This window comes from Panthera pardus, unplaced genomic scaffold (genome assembly GCF_024362965.1).
Source record: "Panthera pardus isolate Hobbes unplaced genomic scaffold, ASM2436296v1 HiC_scaffold_22, whole genome shotgun sequence".
In the NCBI taxonomy this organism is placed as follows: Eukaryota; Metazoa; Chordata; class Mammalia; order Carnivora; family Felidae; genus Panthera; species Panthera pardus.
In genome coordinates, this window is record NW_026526788.1 from 7,660,618 (window position 1) to 7,680,751 (window position 20,134).

Sequence of the window (20,134 nt, forward strand, 5' to 3'; positions counted from 1 at the left end):
AAATCGGGAATGTTTATATAACATTTAACTTAAGAGAGAAATATTTCCCAAGGAAAATCTGTGATGATGCTTTTTGTCAGTCACTGCTGTTGCCTTTCACAGTTTTTTTTTTTTTTGAACTTAAGAAAGTACTGAATTATCAGGAGTGAATAATTTTCTTCAAGTATTTTGACAGAGTCCAATTCTTTCTTGTAAATAGTGTTAGCCAAGAGTTTGGACATTTATTTATTTATTATTATTTTTTTAAATATATTTTTTAATGTTTATTTTTGAGAGGGAGGGAGGAAGGGAGACAGAGTGTGAGCAGGGAAGGAGCCTTAGAGAGAGGGAGACACAGAATCGGAAGCGGGCTCCAGGCTCTGAGCTGTCAGCACAGAGCCCGATGCGGGGCTTGAACTCACGAATCGCGAGATCATGACCTGAGCTGAAGTCGGACGTCCAACCGACTGAGCCTCCCAGGTGCTTTTGTACTTGTTAATGTTTTATGTCGCATGCTGACCTGAAGCAGAGTAGGCCGCACATCCTGTTCACAGTCGGTCAAGAGCAAATCACCCGAGGGAATTAGAAGCAGTGAGATACGCGGGCCCTGCTGTCAGGGACCCTCCGATGTGGGGGAGGGAAAGCTGGCCACCTAACTGTGTTAAGCGGGTATTATCGATGCCGAGAGAACCGTGCGGCTTTTGAGGTCGGGTGGAGTTTGGGACATTCTACTTCGCACCAGTCAGGATGGGCTTCCTGACTTCCTCGATGAGCAGATAGGGTGAGGGAGAGACCGGTGAGGGGGCACTGCCAGCCAGGGAACAGAGGCGAGGAGGCGTGAGGCGTTACCAGCTGGCGCCCGGCAGCCAGGGCTTCTGAGTATTTCCATCAGTGCGCCAGCTGGCGGGAGGGGAGCACCGCCAGCAGGAGTGCTTGGACGTTTGCTGCCGTCAGCTTAGAAAAAACAATTTTTTTTGTAATATTTACTTTGTTTTTGAAAGAGAGAGGGTGAGCAGGGGACGGGTAGAGGGGGAGGGGGACAGAGGATCTGAGGATCCCTGCTGTCGGCACAGAGCCCGATGCGGGGCTCGAACTCACAAACTGTGGGATCATGAGCTGAGCTGAATGTAGTTGGACCCTTGACCGACTGAGCCACCCGGGCAGCCCGGGCTGGTGTCAGTTTTGAAGCTGCGTGCTGTAAGCACAGAATGTATTTGGAGACTTGTATTTACTCTTAACAACCGTTTGGGGTTTTAGTCTTCTCTTGCGTTGTATATCAGAGCATTTCAATATAAAAACATATTTTTTAAGTTTATTTATTTTGAGAGAGAGAGAGGTGCTCCTTAATATAAAAATAATTTAAAATACTCAGCAGGTAGTTTAACTGATGCTCCAGGAAGATGTAGCATGTTCACTCCGTGACCTTTTACGACCTCCAGCCCCCTTGCACTGCTATAGACAGCTGGGGCCTGGGGAAGAGGCTTTACAAATAGGAAGGTGGGACAGCTAAGGAGTTAAAGACTAAACCACAATGTCATTTGAAGGAATTTGGATTTCATCTTGGAGTATTTAATTGATTGACTGTAGAACAAACATTTACCGAATGTCTAATTTGTGGTAGGTGTTGACAGTACAAATATGGCTCCTGCTTTGGGCCCCTACCTTGAGCGAGTGAGTCAGACCGTGATAGGTGGATTAATCCCGCTACAACATGGGACATGGGTGGTAAGAGTGGGTCACGGCCAGAGAAGAGCTTCAGTGAGAGAACTTTCAGTTGGAGGCCCAGGAAGCAAGTTCGTGGCATGGTCTGTATTCAGGATAATCGTTAGAATGATTGCTGTCCAATATGGCAGCCAGTCACCACACACGGCTGTTGAACACTTGAAACATGGCTACTGGGAACTGAGATGTGTTGTAAAGTGTAAAACACACACCAGGTGTCAAAGACTTAGTGGGGCCAAAAAAAAAAAAAGAAAAGAAAAAGTAAAATATTAATACTTTTGCAAAAGTGATTGCATGTTGAAAGAATACTTTGGACATATTAGATTATATAAAGTATACAGTTAAAGTTAACTTCACCTTTTTATTTTCACCTTAAAAAAATTTTTTTTTAACGTTCATTTTTGAGAGACAGAACGTGAGTGGGGGAGGAGCAGAGAGAGGGGGAGACACAGAATTGGAAGCAGGCTCCAGGCTCTGAGCTGTCAGCACAGAGCCCCACGCAGGGCTTGAACCCACCAACCGTGAAATCATGACCTGAGCCGAAGTTGGATGCTGAACCGACTGAGCCACCCAGGTGCCGCATCAAATATCTCATTTTAAACGTAAAGGACACCGAGGGACACAAACAGCTTAGATGCACTGTCCAAAGTCTCATGGCCGCTCCTCATTCCTTCGGGTGTAATTCGTGCAAGCATCGCCCAGTGCCCGTCGTGTGTCAGGCAGAGTGTAGGACAGTTACCCAGACTTCTTGTCCAGGGCTCTCCTTTTATATTCTTTTAGTTACGTAACTTAGAGGCATCGGCCTGCCTGTCATCTGTATGAGGAGCTCGAAGAGTGAGCGAATCACTTGATAGCAACCTGTGTCTTCTCCCTGAACATGCGAGCATTTGATCAGTTGCAAAATATGGAGAAAATAGTTTATCCTCCAAAGATGAAGCTCTTGTGAATTTTAGGTTTGCAGCTTTCTTTTTTCATGTTTATTTTTGAGAGAGAGAGAGAGAGAGAGAACAGAGAGAGAGGAGACAGAGGATCTGAAGCAGGCTCTGGGCTAACAGCAGAGAGCCCAAAGTGGGGCTGAAACTCACGAACCATGAGATCATGACCTGAGCCATTCAGACGCTTAACTGACTGCGCCACCCAGGTGTCCCTTTTCACCTTTTAAAAAAAAATGTGGCTGTAAGAAAACTTAAAATCATACGTGTGGCTTGCGTTACATTTTTCATTCAGTGCTGGCTAGAGCTATGTGATAGTCTCGAGACCAGGAAGAATGGGTGGGTCCTCGGGGAGGCAGATGTCGCAGCGATAGGACACAGATGAGGCTCCTTTAAACCATAGGGGCCTCGAGCAGGATTCACCGTTGGGTCATTTGCATGCATCCCGTGTCACCTGCTCCTTTTCCCATAACCTGTTTCAGATGGTCTGCGTTGCCCCAACTTCTCGCTGCTCAGACGTATTTATGCTGTCGCCCGATGACTAGTCAGTGGCTCACCGTGGGTATAAGGTGTATTCAAATGCAGCATCGGCTGGGACCGGTGTGGAACCAAGGCACGTACCTTCTGTGTCCTGTGTAGAGTCTGGCCCGTGCCTGGTCACTGAGGATTGGGGAATTAAGTCTTTCAGAGATGACTCGAGAGGTTTTACCCTTGAGATGTGAATAGAGATGTGGTTGTCTTAATAGAGGTTGCAGGTGATGGTGATGAGTCCTTGACTTCACAGCTGTAGTGTAGCTGGAGTTGTGTGGCTGGGCCTTGGGGGGGAGGGGTCGGGGCCGATACCACGGTTTGGGAGCCCTGTCCATAGAATGGCGTGTGGGAGTCCCTCCGTTGTTAGAGGATTAGAGCCTCAAGAACTGGACCCGCCCTGGGGCGCCTGGGTGGCTCAGTTGGTTAACCACCTGACTCTTGATTTCAGCTCAGGTCATGATCTCAACAGTGGTGAGATGGAGCCCTGTTTCAGGCTCTGCACAGACAGCACAGAGCCTGCTTGGGATTCTCTCTCTCCCTTTGCCCCTCCCCTGCTTGCACGCTCTCTCTCTCTCTCTCTCTCTCTCTCTCTCTCTCTCTCACTCACTCAAAAATAAATAAATATTTTTTTAAAAGCTTAGGAAATGGGGTGCCTGGGTGGCTCAGTAGGTTAAGCGTTTGACTTCGGCTCAGGTCATAATCTTGCAGTTTGTGGGTTTCGAGCCCCATGTTGGGCTCTGTGCTGACAGCTCGGAGCCTGGAGCCTGTTTCAGATTCTGTGTCTCCCTCTCTCTCTGCTCCTCCCCTGCTTGTGCTCTGTTTCTCTCTTAAAAATAAGTAAATTACAACAAAACAAAACAAAACTACATTGTTTAAAAAAAAAAAAACTGGACCCTCCCTGATTTAGGTTGCATGCTTAGATGTCGGCACTGTGATCGTAAAATCTGAGGCTCTAAGCAAAATTTTGGAAAGCCTGTTTCATGGTTCTGCTTCTTCAGCGTTTTCCACCTTTTCTGCCCTTCTTTTTTTTTTTTTCCCCCCCTACCTTCGAAAGAGGGTAAAATGTGGGAAGCAAGTTTGTGGGAAAGGAGGTCAACAAAAGTTCTGAGCCACAGATGTGATGTGTCTCCATTGGCATTGGTCCAGGATGCTCTGGTTTATTCCTTACTCCCTGTGTGTGGACACCCCATGTGTGTAAGTTATAAAGGGACAACCTGGACCTCTGAGAGGTCTCTCCCTGTGTACATACCCATATACACACACATATGCGTCCCCATATGTATATGCACCTACCTACCTACATACATACATATGTCTGTGTACAAACGCACTTGAAGTTACCAGATAAAATTCCTCATGACAGTTTAGAACTTTCTTGATGAATTTATGCTAAGATGTGTTACATATGCCACACTTAGGTTGCATGTATGCCCCACACGTCTCTCGCCATACTATTCCACCCCCAGTGACCCATGCAGATAGAAGGATGGTTTTGTTGGTGATTATCTGGAAACTTGCACTTCCTATTGGCTTCCCTTGCTTACAGCGGTAGGAGACCGCCACCCAAGGGCTAAAGACACAAAACCGTCACTCCTAAAAAATCGGCCTTTCCTTCTCCCGGTGCAGCTGTTCCTTTCCTGGCTGCCATCACTGGACTCTTGTTTTCTTTTAAATACTCCCTGGAAGGCAGGACTTATCAGGGCCTTCAAGAAGGGAAAAACCAACAGCTGCAAAAGTCACTGTGAATGTTTGATGGTGGGGGGAAGAACTGGAGACAAAAACTGACTGGAGGTGAAGCTTTCCGGCCCCATCACACACTGTGTCTCTGAGGTCACCAGCTGGAATGCTGGCTTGCTAAGATCAGGTTCTCAGAAGCTTTAATTGTTTAACACGGTGGCTAACGTTGGCGAGCACTTAGTAGGGGGCAGGTCCTGTTGTGAGCAGGGTTAGCTCATTTTCTCCTCCTGTGACCACGTGAGGTCTGTACTGTTATTGTCTCCCTTTTAATGGAGGCACAGGGAGGTTAAATCACGCGGCTTGTCATTTTGAGCCGGCACTCAGAGCCTGCATGCTCACAGCTTTCCCAGGCCGCTTTAAAACAAAAGGTGTGTTGTAGGGGCCATCAGTGAGCTAAGATGCCACATCTTTCTAGTGGTCTGGAAGTGGAGTATTAAAAATGTTATTGTCGGGGCGTCTTTGTATGTTAATTTGTGGGTGCCACTTTTACGCACGGCCCCATTATCTTGTGGAATTAAAACCCTCGTGTTATGTTTCTTCAAGTATGAAGAACATTACATAGGTATCATCTATATGATATATATACTATATATAGATATATTTATCTGTCCATAGGAAAACCTTAGATTGCGAGTGACTTGTTCTGCGAGCGTTCCACAAGACGAGCAAACATTTCTAATAAATTTTAACTTGATCAATGAGTGACGTCTTGCCGTACGAGTAGTACGTGATGCCTGGTGTCCCATGATCCCAACGGAGCCGATGGTTCTTGAAATCCGCTCTGATGGACGAGTGCTTCGGTTTACAAGCATGTTTCTGGAACGAATTATGCCCGCAGCCGAGGTTTCACCGTATGTATCGTATGCATCTAGTACCCAGGAGAGACTTGCCTCTTCCAGCTGCCCCCTCCTGCAATCTGTAGTGATATCAAGTTCTTAGTACCAGAAGCTTAACCACCGAGAGCTCCGATAAGCAGACGTGTGTGGGCCTCTCTGTTTCTTCTCTATGGAAAGAGTGTCAGGTTGGACCCTGCTATTGTTACGGTCCATTATTTGAGGAATGAAATAAGAAGGGAAATAAAGGGCAAGTTTATAATGGACTCGGTTCACATGTGACAGGCATGAGAGTCCAGCCACACCTGCATTGTCCGGTGACCTTGATTCTTGTGTCTCCTTGCCGTCCTTATAAGATACTAGAGAAACCGCAGGAAGCATGAGGAAAATCTAGCTGTTCTATGAAGTGAAGACTGGATGTTTCCACAAGTTACCACATGACTTACCTTCTGTAGCCACTTGAGCTCTTTCTTTTTCCTGTGAGCGTTTTCAATGTTCTGTGGGGATCAGAACGTGAATTTGGGAGGCAGCGTGTCTGTGTCTTGCTGGGAAAAAGGCAAGGGGGCCAGCACACTGTTTATAAACATTCACAGCTCTTCCCTTTCGTAAACAACAAACAAAATATTTTTGGACCACACTCCATGATTTCCCTGCCAAAAACGTTTGGAGGGCAGCAATGCTTTATTTACTCACTGCCCCTGCTGTAGTACGGCTCACCACTCTCCAGGACAGGTGCCTGAAAGATTCCTGGTGGCCAAACGCTTTCTCTCAGCATTAGTCACCTTGAACTTCCCTGGTGGAGATGGGACCGTCTATTTAGGCCTCAAAACCCAGTGTATGTCTTAGACACAGGACATCTCAGTGTGGACTGGCCACGTTTCATGTGCCCGCTAGCCACATGAGATGGGTCGTATGGGATAGTGCAGCTCTACGCAGAGATTATCTCACTCTCCAGCCTGGTTTCCTTTGCTTCCCACGCTCCTCCCACTGCCCAGACGTGAATGCCTCAGGAGTCTGGTCTTCCCTCATCCGCACACTCTTTCTCCCCTTTGACCGTCTCATCTGCTGCCGGCCGCCGGCACACAGCATCGAGGATGCTACCTCAGTGGGCCAGGGTGCTCCGTTGTTACCTCCAGTTCGGCTTGTCCAAAGTCAAAAGCTGGCTTCTCTCCTTTCGTCTGTTTTCCTGGCCTCTAATGTTGCCTCTGATTTTATAAAGCAGTAAGAGAACAATCAGGCCATGTAAGCAGACTGAATACTCAGAACCCGAGGGCTGAGGGCATCGTGGAAATTGAATGGCACTTACAAGAAAGCCCAACATACTGAATGACGTGCATAATTCTTACGGGCAGCAAGGTGACGACGTATATATAGCCATTCGCGAACATTAAGGTGGTGATTGCTTTTATTCATGGGCAGAGCAAGCATGTTGGGAGCAAATGGGCAAGCGGGGGAGGGAGTGGCTCACGACCCGCTTTTTGGAACCTCCTTGCTGCCGGTGGAGTGGGGAGGGGAGTCGTGGTTGATGCCCTGCTTTCGTCAGTCCACGTCCTGGGAGCTGGTCTCGCCATTTTTGGTCACTCTTCCCAGTTTTAGTGCTTAGGGACTAGTGTTTTGCTTTTCATCAGGCACTTCCGGGATGAAAGAAAATTAAGAGCCGATCTGGGGTTCATGATAAGGTGAAATTAAGTGCTGGCTTCACCTGCTGCACCCACTCAGGAGGCCGGGGCTGACTTGCTCACGGACCCTGACCTCTGAGAGCCCGGAATAACCTTGTCACTGGAGCTGTAGCCCCCAAATGCTGAATAGTGACAGGAGAGCTCGGGGTTCATGTGGCCTTTTTATTACTCTGTATTTTAAAAGTAGGTATTTCCCTGAGTTATCTTTCAGTCAAAACTATTCAAGGGTGCTATCGTCATTTTGAGCATGATTTGTAAAATTTGAAGGTAAATCTTAGTTTCTCTACAAGCTCGTGTAGTAGAGAACATCTAATTCATACCATTTTTTAAAAAAGTTTATTTTTGAGAAAGTGTGCATGCGCATGGGGAAGGGGGGGAGAGAGAGAGAGAGAGAGAGAGAGAGAGAGAATCCCAAGCAGGCTCCACACTTCCAGTGCAGAGCCCGATGTGGGGCTTGAACCCATGAACCGCGAGATCATGACCTGAGCCAGAACCAAGAGTTAGATGCCCAACCGGGTAAGCCACCCAGGTGCCCCTATAGCAGTGTAATAGTGAGCTCTAGGCCTATTTGAATACTGTTTACAGTGGCATTTCCACCCCCTCCTCATGTAACTATTTTATAAAACATTCGGCCATCTCAGCTGCGGGAAGGAAACTCTCACATGGTGGAAAAAACAAGGGCTTGGCGACCAGAAATATCTGGGTTCAATTCCTGCTTCCACTGTTGGAAAAGTGACTTTCATCTCTCCGAGTCCCTTTCCTTTTGCATCAAGTAAAATCTGCCTCAGAAGATAAAATTCTTAACTTGCTCAATAAACGTTAATATCCTCTCTGCTCTTCCTGGGGGCTGGAGGGGGCAGAAGGAAGCCACAGGGTGTACAATAGCTGTACTTTGGAAATGGTGTAATTGTGTGTGTGTGTGTGTGTGTGTGTGTGTGTGTGTGTGTGTGTGTGTGTGTTAAGCAGATTGCTTTTCTGACATCACGAGCCAGGAGTGTTTGGAGTGAAATGCTCTGTTACTTGATTTCAGGTGGGGGCAGTATGAGGCTGATGGGCTCCTGGGGACTTGAGGGGAGAGAACAGCAGGGGGCAGGCTGCTGTGTAGACAGGGGCAGGAGGAGCGTAAGGCCCCTCAGACACTTGAAGGCGTGCTGTTTCTTTCCGTGGTAGCCTGCCAGGGTGGGCATAACAAAGGACCACAGGCTGAGGGGCCTAAACAAGTGTCCCACGATTCTGGAGACTGGAAGGCCAAGATCAAGGTGTTGGGACGTCTGGCTTCCCCAGCAGTATCTCTGCTTGTAGAGGGCTGACTTCTCACGGCCTCTTCACACGGTCTTTCGTCCGTGTGTGTGTCTGCGGCCTAATTTTCTCTTCTTATGAGGACACCAGTCAGATTGGATTAGGGCCACCCTAATGGCCTCATTTTACCTTAATTACCTCATCATAGATTTTGTGTCCAAATACGGTCACAATGCTGGTAGTTAGGGCTTCAATGTATACATTTTTGCGGAGGACACAGTTTAGTCCATAACACTTCCCATCTTTGCGACCAAGTTTTTTTTTTTTTTTTTTTTAACTCTTCTGTGTTCTGGATTCATCCTTTCCTCCTTCCCCTCTGTCACCTTTATCTTACTAAGGCTCCCTCGGTGGGAAAGGTGGGGAGCCGACCTCAGTTTGAGCCGGGGCTTGCTCACTGGCCATCCTACAGTGTCCTCGGTATTGAGGATGGCAGGCAGCAGGGGGTGGCCAGGAGCTCTGGTCGGGGCACGTCGCTTGGCTCTGTGAGGCTGGGAATGCTGGGGCCTCGGGAGGACAGGTCACGGGCATTGCTGTGGTCTGAGTGTGTCAAGATACAGGGCCTCCCTTCTCTCGCCGCAGCGGACCCTCGTTGGCTGAAAGCCGTAGACCTGATGCTTGTCACTTGGATAGAGCTGATGACAGCGGGCGAGTTGACGCTCAGCCTGGAGGACCATGGATCGCCTGTATTGTGTGTGGACGTGTACCTGCACCTCTCAGATGGCAGTGCTAGGCGTGCTGTGGCGTGAGTTCTTCTCTTTCCAGAGGGCGCAGTGCATTTGCACGGCCACTGGCCATGAGAAAACTTCTCAGCTTGCACTGGCGAAAGATGGGGGGGGGGGGGACTTTAAAGCTTTGATTTCCCTGCAGGAGGGACTGTTTTAGGAACAACTTACGAATTGCCAACCGGTTGCTGTTGCTTTCCAGTACCCGCCTGAACTAGCACCTGGGCCGAGAGAAGAATGTACTGACTTAGCTTCATTCACTGGGCTTGGCTTTTACGGGGTGTATTTGTAGGAGAGCGTACCCTTTCGCTTACTGTTTTGCTTCAGGCGCAATCCTTGGCTTAGGATACGCTGCTTTTTTGGCTTCTGTCCTTCCTTCTCTTCCCCTCCTCTCCCTCCTTCCCCACCTTTTTTTTTTTTTTTTTTTTTTTTTTTTTAAACGTTGCTAACGTGATTACCTACCTGTGATGAATCATCCGGTTTTATAGTCTAGCAAAGTCAGGATAAAAAATGTAAATGTTTTTGTCTAAACAGAGATGCAAAGTGTGACGACTGTAGTGAGTAATGACTCACGCTTCAAGTACCGTGTGTGGATGTAGATTTATTCCTAATACCAGATGCACCAGGACATGTTTTTTTCCCCCTTCAGCCCACAGAGATGTCAAGAAGCAGAAAATAGGGTTCACACATTTTTTTGTGTACAGGGGTGAAACCGGCCGGATCTCACCACATTCTCCGATTTGAGATGTTGACAGAATTGATGTCCCTCTCTGGGTCCGGCTGGCCATCTTCGGTTTCTCTTCTCATATTCCTCCTACCACCGTGGGGCTTGGACGTGTTTCTGAAATGAGCCTTAATAAAAATTTGAGATCTCCATTCAGCTCTCTGTGGTTTTCATCTCAGAGATTCTTCTCAGGGCGCCTGGCTGGCTCCGTCGGTTGAGTGACCGACTTCGGCTCAGGTCACGATCTCACGGTTCATGAGTTCAAGCCCCGCGTCGGCTCTGTGCTGACAGCTTGGAGCCTGGATCCTGCTTCGGATTCTCTCTCTCTCTCTCTCTCTCTCTCTCTCTCTCTCTCTCTCTGCCCCTCCCCTACTCACACTCTCTCTCTCAAAAATAAACACTAAAGAACAATTACAAAAAAGGAAATTCTTTGCATTATTTAGAATAGAGAACACACTCTGGACCACTTTAAAGAGACAGTATTCCCTGCCCTTATTCCTCTGTGAATGCTGCTTTAAGTCACTGGTATGTGCCATCCATTTGGCATCTGCTGACACGAGGGGAGAACTGTGTCCAGTGATACCTTCACATCTAGAAGTGCAATGATGGCCACATTTGCTGTTTCTGTCTTTCAGAGAATGCTGGAAATTGATGTAACTAGATGGCAGATGTCATGCTCCCTGAATTTACTCCTCCCAATCCCAGATCGCCTGGGACTAGCTACCTACAGAGACGTGCCTGGGATACATACCTGACATATGTACATTCATGGGTTGGTGGCCTTTGGGATTTGGTCAAGATGTGGACGGTTAGCGAGGTCCTCCTGGCCACCACCACTCTCTTTGTGACCACGACTCATAATAAGTCTCGATGGCTGGTCGGGAGAGATGGGAAGCAAGCTCTCTCCTTTCCTTCTCGTCCTTTCCTTGCAAGAGTGGATCCTGTTGAACACACGTGCAAACATCTATGACGTGTCTGCTAGGTGCTGGGCAACAGGACATAAATGCTTTTCGTGACCTGTCATCGCAAACACCTGTGCCGTATGAGACCAAACAGAAACAAGAACAAAACCAGGGGTGTGGATGTTGTCCCTGACTTTTCTCAGCTAGTATCATTCCGTGATTTTGGGTCCTGTTACTTCGTCAAAGAATAAAACTAGGGACTCACAAATGAGTCTGCGTTGGTTTTATGTTGCAGAAAATACTGAAGGGGTGAAGTCACTTTTCTACCCATCAGGTTAATTCTTTCCAGCCTTGTTCCTGTGGTAGGTGGTATTTTCCCCATAGTACCTGATGTGTTTAGATGAAGCTGTCGTGTGAAGGACACGTTACGTGCAAAAGAGGTGGCAGGTCAGTATTCTGAGACACAGCATTGTATTGGATTTCAGTTAAGTGTTTGTATTATTTATGAAGCCAAAATAACCCTTTCTTGACTGAGTTTTTACTCTAATGGGAAAAACGCTTTAGCTCGTTAATAGCCAAACCTGTATGGTTGCACGAAACTGAATCGCTCATTCTCGGGTTAAACTCGCAGAGAGTCACCGTCTACTTTCTCGACCTTTTCACTGCTGAGTGCTCCCTTTGAAGTATTTCAGACCTCAGGAGGCATCTGCTCAGTCCGTCCTTTTCTTCTGCCTCCGTATTAGCCTGTTCCTGATATGGAGTGGCTTTATTCCATCACTGATCTCAGACTAGTGTTTCTTAGGTGTAAATGAAGACAGCTAACATTTTGGTAGGCATGTCTCAGAATAAGCAGAATCCTTTCTTCCTATCCATCAGATTTTTATGTGCATTTCCAAAGAAGATAGTGGTTGTTAGAATAACCATCTCTTTTCTCTTGAATGCTTTTATTGTTGGAAATCATTTTTTGTTCAGCCCAGTTTACATTTGTCACTAAAAGGTAGTGAATCGCTAAGAAGTAACCTAAAGCCACGTGATTTTTAAGAGCTGAGCTCCTGAGCATGAATTAAAACTACAGTGTATCATGTCAGGTTTATGTATGACCTCACATTTTGTCACAAAAATCTCTCAAAGGATACAACAAAATCCACACTAGCTTTGGCAAATGAATATTACATATTAGTTTCAGAAATGGGGGAAGATAAATAGGCTACAGTCTAGAAAAATAATTCACATGCCTTAACTATTCCCAGTGTATCCTGTGTGATAGTGAAATGCATAATACAAACGTAAAACTCAAGTTGGTAAGACTATATATATAATGAATTAAAAAAAAATTTTTTAACTTTTACTTCTTTTTGAGAGAGAGAGACAGAGCATGAATGAAGGAGGAGCAGAGAGAGGGGGAGACACAGAATCCAAAGCAGACTCCAGGCTCTGATCTGTCAGCACAGAGCCCGATGCGGGGCTTGAACCCACGAGCTGTGAGATCATGACCTGAGCTGAAGTCGGATGCTTAACCGACTGATCCACTAAGGTGCCCCTATAATGAATTTTTAATTAATCCCTGGCACTTCAGAAGATTACTCTTTTTTAAAAAAATAATTTAGAGAGAGAGAGAGAGGAAGAAAAGAAAGAGAATGCTGTCCATGCTGTCAGCACAGAGCCCAGCTCGGGGCTCAATCTCACGAACTGTGAGATCATGACCTGAGCCGAGATCAAGAGTCAGGTGCTTAAGCCACTGAGCCACCCAGGTGCCCCCAGAAGATTACTCTTAATCAGGTGGTTTGCAGAGATAAGTTTATAAGGTTGGTGTGGTAGATAGGAAAATCGCACCCCCCACCAATATCCTGTCCTAATCTGTGGAACCTGTGAATGTTCCCGTACAGGCCACAGGGATTTAGCAGGTGTGATTCAATTAGGGATCTCGCGATGGGAAGATTATCCTGGATTATTTGGGTGGGTCCAACATTATTACAGGGTTCTGAGAAGAGGGAGGCAGGAAGCGGGGGAGATGCTACGCCACTGGCTTTGAAGCTGGAGGAAGGACGCCACCCAACAGATGGGTGCTCAGAATTTTAAGAAAGAATACAGCCTGGCCAACCCAGTTTAGACTTCCAAACTCCAGAACCGCGTGATAAATTTTAAACTTTAAAGACAACAAAGGGCACAGGGTGTGGCAAGGGTATCTGAAATAAAATTTATAAATCTAATCAGTTTGCCTTTGCAAAGGGAAGCCTTGGCTTCAATTACGAGACTTGGATTACGTAAGCCAGAGTTGGGCACTGCATATTTCTAGAATTTGGTCTTCAAATGGAATCCTATAAATACTCCCAAGTATGTACCACATACTTCCTCCGCGGCTGCCTCCGTGGGACCGTGCAGCGCTCTTCCAACAAAGCTGATCCAGACCTTACAGGACGGCCACCCTCTGCGTGTCGGAAAAGCGTAACATTTTACTGGGCCCTTGTCTGAAATCACTCTGTAGCCAAAAAGTGCCACACAAAATAAAAAAGCGTTATTTTTCATAATTTTAGCTGACTGCAGGTACCACTGACACCTCCTTCTCACTAAAGGGAGACAAATGCCCCCGAGGCACGCCGTAGTGCCTCCCCCTTAGCCTGGTATCTGGAGATCAAGGACTAACAGTGTTCCATCTGCAAGGGGGATTTGCTTTGCTTCTGCGAGGCTTTGGGAAGCATTAACCAGCCACCGCCAAACAGTGCTCCCGGCTGCGGAGAGGTTCCAGGCAAAGGAGATCAACCAGAGAACGAGATGGCATACAATAGGCTTGTTATGAACTACTCATTGCGTGGCTCAACCTGGCTCAGGCAAGAGGAATCAGCAAGTGATAAGGCTGTCAGCTGGTGATACGGGAAGGTAGACTTATGGTTGACCTTGAACTCTGGACATTGCACGCAGGAGGGACAGCATGAGCCCCGAGAAAACTGGGTTTCCCTTGAATTGTTCTACTGGTTTCCCTTTTTTCATGCAGAAGTCTGCATCTTCAAATAAATTATTGTGACAAGTTGGACTTCTACACTGTCACAGGAAGATGGTAAAGGTCACGGCCCCCTGCGATCCTGAAAATTGTTTTGTGTTTTTCATTGAACTTCACAGTGTTGGATTTATGGGAAGGGGGAATAAAAACTGGATTTGACAGTCTATTCCTTCAACAGAAGGGACATGCCTTTGAGTTTATGACATTAAACAATGCCCTATTTCAAATACTTTCCACGGGAGAAAGAGTGCCCTTCGCTGTTTGACTACCAGTCTGGGAAATCTCTCCTTGGACTTGTTTTGTTAGGGATTAAGTCACGTGCAACTCTCTTCTCCCTCTTTTGCCATTGTACTCAAGATAATCCTGCTTCCTCCCTATGTGATTTTTTTTTTTTTTTTTTTTTTTTTGTAAATCAGAAATTAACACTTCTAGTTCACGGTTCCTATGAGAGTAGTTTCTTTACAGCACCTTGTGGAAGGTAACGAGATTTAAAACTTAAAGTCTTGGGACTACATAGTTCTCAGTTCTCATTTCCCTGAGCAGCTTTGCTTCTTGGCAAACGGACTATACATTGGTGTTTTATTATTCTAACCATGGTAATGGTATTTGGGAGTAGTATTGACTCTTATGCTGGTTCCTCTATCATCGGGAACCTGCTTCAGAAAAGAAAATATGGAGATCCTTGACTATAAAATTAAGTAACTATAAAATTACTTGGACTAGAGATGCACATTCCAGAAGAGTACTGAGTGAGCTCTCTGGCAAGTTTGGAACATGTCTTCTGTGACCTAGACGCTAGAGGGCAACAGCTCGTGCCCCCTTTCAATCTGTGGGGGTGTGTTCAGAAAGCCTTTCTCCTAACAAATATCTAATTAGGAGTCCTCCACCCCCAAGGAGCTGGAATGGAGGCCTGTCCCACCATCGGCTGTGGGAGGAGAGCCCCAAGTGAAAGCTGTCCAGTCATACTTGTGATTTTAGTCTATTTTTGTCTAGCCTGTTTGTTCAAAACCTTACTAAAATTGGGATAGACTAATGGCCCTCTCTTAAAATTGGATTGATTTTAGCTTGAATATATGTTTTCTTTTCTTTCTCAACTTCTGGATGGCTCCTATTCCAACTGGTATGATTCAAGTATTCCAGTGCAGTCAAGGATCCAAACTATGTCCCTTAGGTAGATAAATAAATAGAGAGTGGAATTCTTTAGAGCTGCCAGACTGACCTTTTCCATCAGCGCTAAACCCTGAAAAGGAGTACAGAGATTTAAAGCCTTGAGTTAAAAGGGGAAGAGATTGAGCTATTTGCGTTAAGGAATCCAGAACACTCTATGTTGTTGGGTTCTTCATTCTTACGTATGAATTCATTTTCCTTCTGCTCAGCCGGCACGCTTATTAGCATTGAACACAAGACCCCTGGGGACCCCAGGAAACCACATCCACAAGATCCCAGGTCCCCAGAAGCAGGGTCCCTCTGCCCCATTTCTGAACCAAGCTCTCAGGCCTTGGCAGTGACCGGAGCTGTCCCCAGGGCTGGGAGCCTCGGGGTCTTTTGGCTCATCATCTCCATGACAGCCTGCTTCACGGCATGCTTCTCCTGCAGAACTCGCTGGGGTTTCTCCATTTGGTTGGTGAGGAAGCCTGTCTTCCTCTCGAAAAAGCCCTTGGCTTCCTCGGCTGTCTGCTCCCCGTCGATGAGCACGTGTTCCGCATCATGTAGCTTCCTGGGGACACATGTAGAGCTTGTCGGTGGGGCGAGTCATTCTTACCTCTCTTGCTAGTGTTGGATGCGTTCAGATAGTCCTGGGCTTCCACATGGTTGGTCTGTACCACCTTGAGCTGGGTGGCGGGCACGGGCAAGGTCTCCGCTTCCTGGTCCGCTGGGTTCTTGAACATTTCTAGCTGTGGTGGGTTTCTCTTGGTGATGATCACTGACTGTGAATTTTTAATAAGGAAGTGAACCCCAGATGACAGAACTGATTTTCTTTTATGGGGTGGCTGTTGAGATCTCTTCTGTTACTTAAATCAGGTTAAATAAGAAAGAATTTTGTTTTGGTAAGTCTGGCCTCTGGGTCTCTGGTATATTCACGATTTCTACTTAAAACCTATTTGTCTTTCTCAGGGATCCTGGTGACACCACCCTCTACTCTAAGAGATTGAAAAGATGAGACAAAAGGAAAGTATCTTTCATAATACAATCAAAGCAACTTTCATTTTTGTTGGCACGTAGGATATGGGTTTTAGGTAAAATACAAGTGGATGATGGGCATTAAGGAGGTCACTTGTTGGGATGAGCACTGGGTATTATATATAAGTGATGAATCACTAAATTCTCCTGAAACCATTATTACACAATATGTTAACTAACTTGGATTTTTTTTTAATGTTTATCTTAGTTTTGAGAGAGAGAGACAGAGAGAGAAAGAGAGGGAGAGAGAGAGATTGACAGAGCGTGAGTGACAGAGGGGCAGAGGGAGAGGGAGACACGGAATCCAAAGCAGGCTCCAGGCTCTGAGCCATCAGCACGGAGCCCGATGTGGGGTTCGAACTCACGATCTGTAAGATCGTGACCTGAGCCGAAGTTGGACACTTAACTGATGGAGCCACCCAGGTGCCCCTAACTTGGATTTAATTAAAAAAAAAAAGAAAAAATATATAATTCGTATATGTATATATGTAAATTGATAAATATATAAATTTATATATGTAAGATCTACATATATATAATTTATATATGTATAATTTATATGTAAATTTATACATATATAAATTATATATATATATATATATATATATATGTATATGTATATGTATATGTATAAGACTGCATCTTACTCCTTCTGGGAATTTATTTTTTTTAACCAAGTATGTACTCCATGTACATCTGTTAGCAGTGATGTTAGTGATCATCACTTGGGCTGGAGACCTGGAGAAACGCAGCCTTACATTGTGTGGTATCTTGGCTAGCAAACGCCCCCAGGCCCATTGGCATTGGTGTTGCTCTGGTTTTGCTGATGCACATTTGTATTTTAGATAAACAGATTGGGTCATGAATTTCCAAGTGAATTTCTTTTTCCATTTTCTTTCTTAAGATGCACGCACGCATTAAAATTTTTGCACTTCAGATAAAAATCAAGATCAGCTCTGATGGTCTCTTTGGCTCCCTCTTCGTTTCCCATAGGAATGGTAAAAATTTAATTATTCATGCATGAAAATGGCATTTGAGACCTTGAAAATGGAGACTGTTTGGAAGGGAAAGTCACTTGTGGCATAAGAGCTCTGAACACAGAAGAAGGGTGAGTGGTGTAACCTTGACCGTAGGAGAAGTCCAGGAGACCCGGAACGGACCCTGCTCACTAGTCAGCAGGGCCCGAGATAGCCTCTCCCTCCTGCACATCGCCGCCCCTGAGTCACATGCCCTGTGCCGCACGACACGTGATGCAGAAGGGATCCGACGGCCACCAGGGTTCCTTGCCTGCATGGACTCTGAGTCCTGTTACCCATCTGATAAATGAGAAAATAGTGTGGGTGTTAAGGAACAAAGAACTCAGAATATGCAATACCAAAATATAAAGACCGTATTTAGGTTAACTCAGCCCAGCTGGTCCACAGACATTGCCGTTCTCTCCACATTCCAGAACCACAGATGGCCAGTCAGCCTCAATGGCTTCCTCTCCAGCCCTGTGCCATCGGTTACGGGATGAATCCAAGGACAGGGGCATAACGTGTAAGGACAAATGATAAGTTAATACTCCTGCTCTGTTTCACATCCCCTGTGGTGGATCAATAGGATCTTTTGTTCTGATAAACATTGTGTTTTGAAACATATTTAGGTATTTATTGGGGGGAGCAGTGAAAGAAAGAAGAGGTGAGTATTTAGTGCCACTCACTATTCTGAGTATTTATTTAATTCTTCCCAAAATACTATAAAGTAAGTGCTCTTATTTTTTCTGTTTTACAAATATGGAAACTGAGGCAGAGAGGATTTTTTTTTGTAACTTTCCCCAGGTGAAGCAGCCAATTAGAAGCAGAGCTGGCCTCAGAGCCCAGCCCCTAATCTCAAGTGCAATCCGCTTCTGCCCCGTCTCAGCCTCAGTTCCTGGGGTTAGGGTAGCTGCACATCCATACTTTCTTCCCTGGGCCTCACACCTGACCTCGCTAGCAGCTTAGGTGAGAAATGGGGTAGTTTCCATTTTTCTTGGGTCCCCATTGGGATCAAGTTTGGAGCTTTTTCAAGGAATGCTTTCTGAAAAAAACCAGGGGCAGGGGGAGGATATGAAATGAGGAAAAGGAAAACGGAAAAGCAGAGAAGGAAATAGATGAGGTTGAGGAGAATGAATTTCTTCTGACATCCTAACATTCTGCACTGAGCGAGCATCTCCTGCACACGCCTGGGCTTTCAAGGAGTTTCCCCGATCGATCTAGAATGTAAGTAGGCAGTTGCTGGGTGAACAGAAGCCACAGCAAGAAAGGCGTTGTGTATCTGGAATTCTTGGGGTTTTTGAGTCAGCCACTGATTCTTATCTTTTTGTGTGTGGGGGCTCTTTGGTGTCCCTCTGAAGTTATCCCGGCCCCTGAGGACAGAAGATAGTTCCTCACGTGGCCCTGCCCCACCTCTTCCCTCCCTGCTGCACTGACCTCTTGGTCACCCCTTCCATCCCATCCATCCAGACCCCATAGTGTCCCCTTCCCCCAGAACCCATTCTCTGTCCTGCCTGGTCTGTCCAAAGGGGACTGTCCCCATGGCTTATGTCTGCCACCGCCCCTCCTAAGCCGACAGAAGGCTCTCCTGGGGGCTGCTAACTCATTGCTGCATGACGGTGCTTCCTTTCAGGGTCCAGAAGCTTCTCTTTTGGTGTCTGGCCGATTGCCTAATGGCCTGTTGTCTGAGGTTCAGCTCTCTCCCTTTCGGCTCACTGGCGTGACTTCCGGGTCCGTGGCTCAGTGAATAAGCAAGTTCAGACGCTTGGCTCTGGCCCCTTTGTTCTTGTAGACTCATCCCCTTATTGCCTCCAGGAAAATTACCTGCCAGCTTCGACTTAAACAAATAGGACCTCCCAAACAAAACTCTGTATCTTTAGGGTTGATGCAACAATACGTGGTCCCAACATTAGCAAGGGGAGCTGTCTCATTTCTATTTTTTTCTCCTTTTGGCTCATCAATTACATATTTATTGAGCACTTACTAGGCTCTGTAGAGGTTGAAGACAAACATACGGACACAGCATGCAAGAGAATTCCTGCTCCTATAATGTTTTCAGTCTTGGTTAAAGCACATATACACAGGGGGCCTGAATGGCTCAGTCGGTTAAGCCTCCGACTTTGGCTCAGGTCATGATCTCGTGGTCCATGAGTTCAAGCCCCGTGTCAGGCTGTGTGCTGACATCTCAGGGCCTGGAGCCTGTTTCGGATTCTGTGACTCCCTCTCTCTCTGCCCCTCCCCTGGTCACAGTCTGTGTCTCTATCAAAAATAAACATTAAAAATTAAAGCACATCTGCACAGAAGGGGCTAATTAATAGTGTAAGGTAAGTGCCGAATGGGCCTCCAGACTGGTTTATAAATACCACAGACCTTTATTTGTACAGAAGCAAAAGCAGTGCCCCATCGTTAATAGAGGAGTTACTGTCCTACACACCCAGGAAGCTCTTAAAGAATTCTACAAGAGGCACTTTTCATGTGTTTTTCACTACTTCTGTTTTTTTCACTTCGTTAGTAGCCTCGGGCTGTGGTGAGCCCCCAGAGATAGGATTGAGGCAGGTTGGTGGGGAACAGGACAGCAGGTGGGGAGAATACCCAGAGAGGACACAGAACAGGAGCGGGAATAGATCAGTGTACCCAGAGTCGAGGGTTCGTTTAGGGCCGAAGGTGGTGCTTTCTCGCCTGAGAAACACCCAGAAAGGTCAAAAACAGATTTCTGTCCCCAAACCCCACCCTGCGTGCACACAGATACACACACATACACACACACCAACAGTCCTTCCTCCGTCAGTGCATCTTCCTTCCAGATACAAATACAAGTATGTGCACTGCTCATTTAGGAAAGTAGTTTCCACACCCAGGGCATTGACCTGACCTCCACACAA

At 46.4% G+C, this 20,134-nt stretch overlaps 2 protein-coding genes across 10 annotated transcripts in view; one reads left to right on the forward strand and one right to left on the reverse strand.

Annotated features, from left to right (window-relative positions):
- Positions 1–20,134, forward strand: part of RYR2 (ryanodine receptor 2) — a 756,877-nt gene that overhangs the window by 24,678 nt on the left and 712,065 nt on the right. The window lies entirely within an intron of this gene.
- LOC109248971 (prefoldin subunit 5-like) lies at positions 15,550–17,773 on the reverse strand. Its single transcript, XM_053910177.1, is given in 3 exon segments — positions 15,550–15,812; positions 15,815–15,986; positions 17,666–17,773. Coding segments are annotated over 3 exon segments (543 nt in total).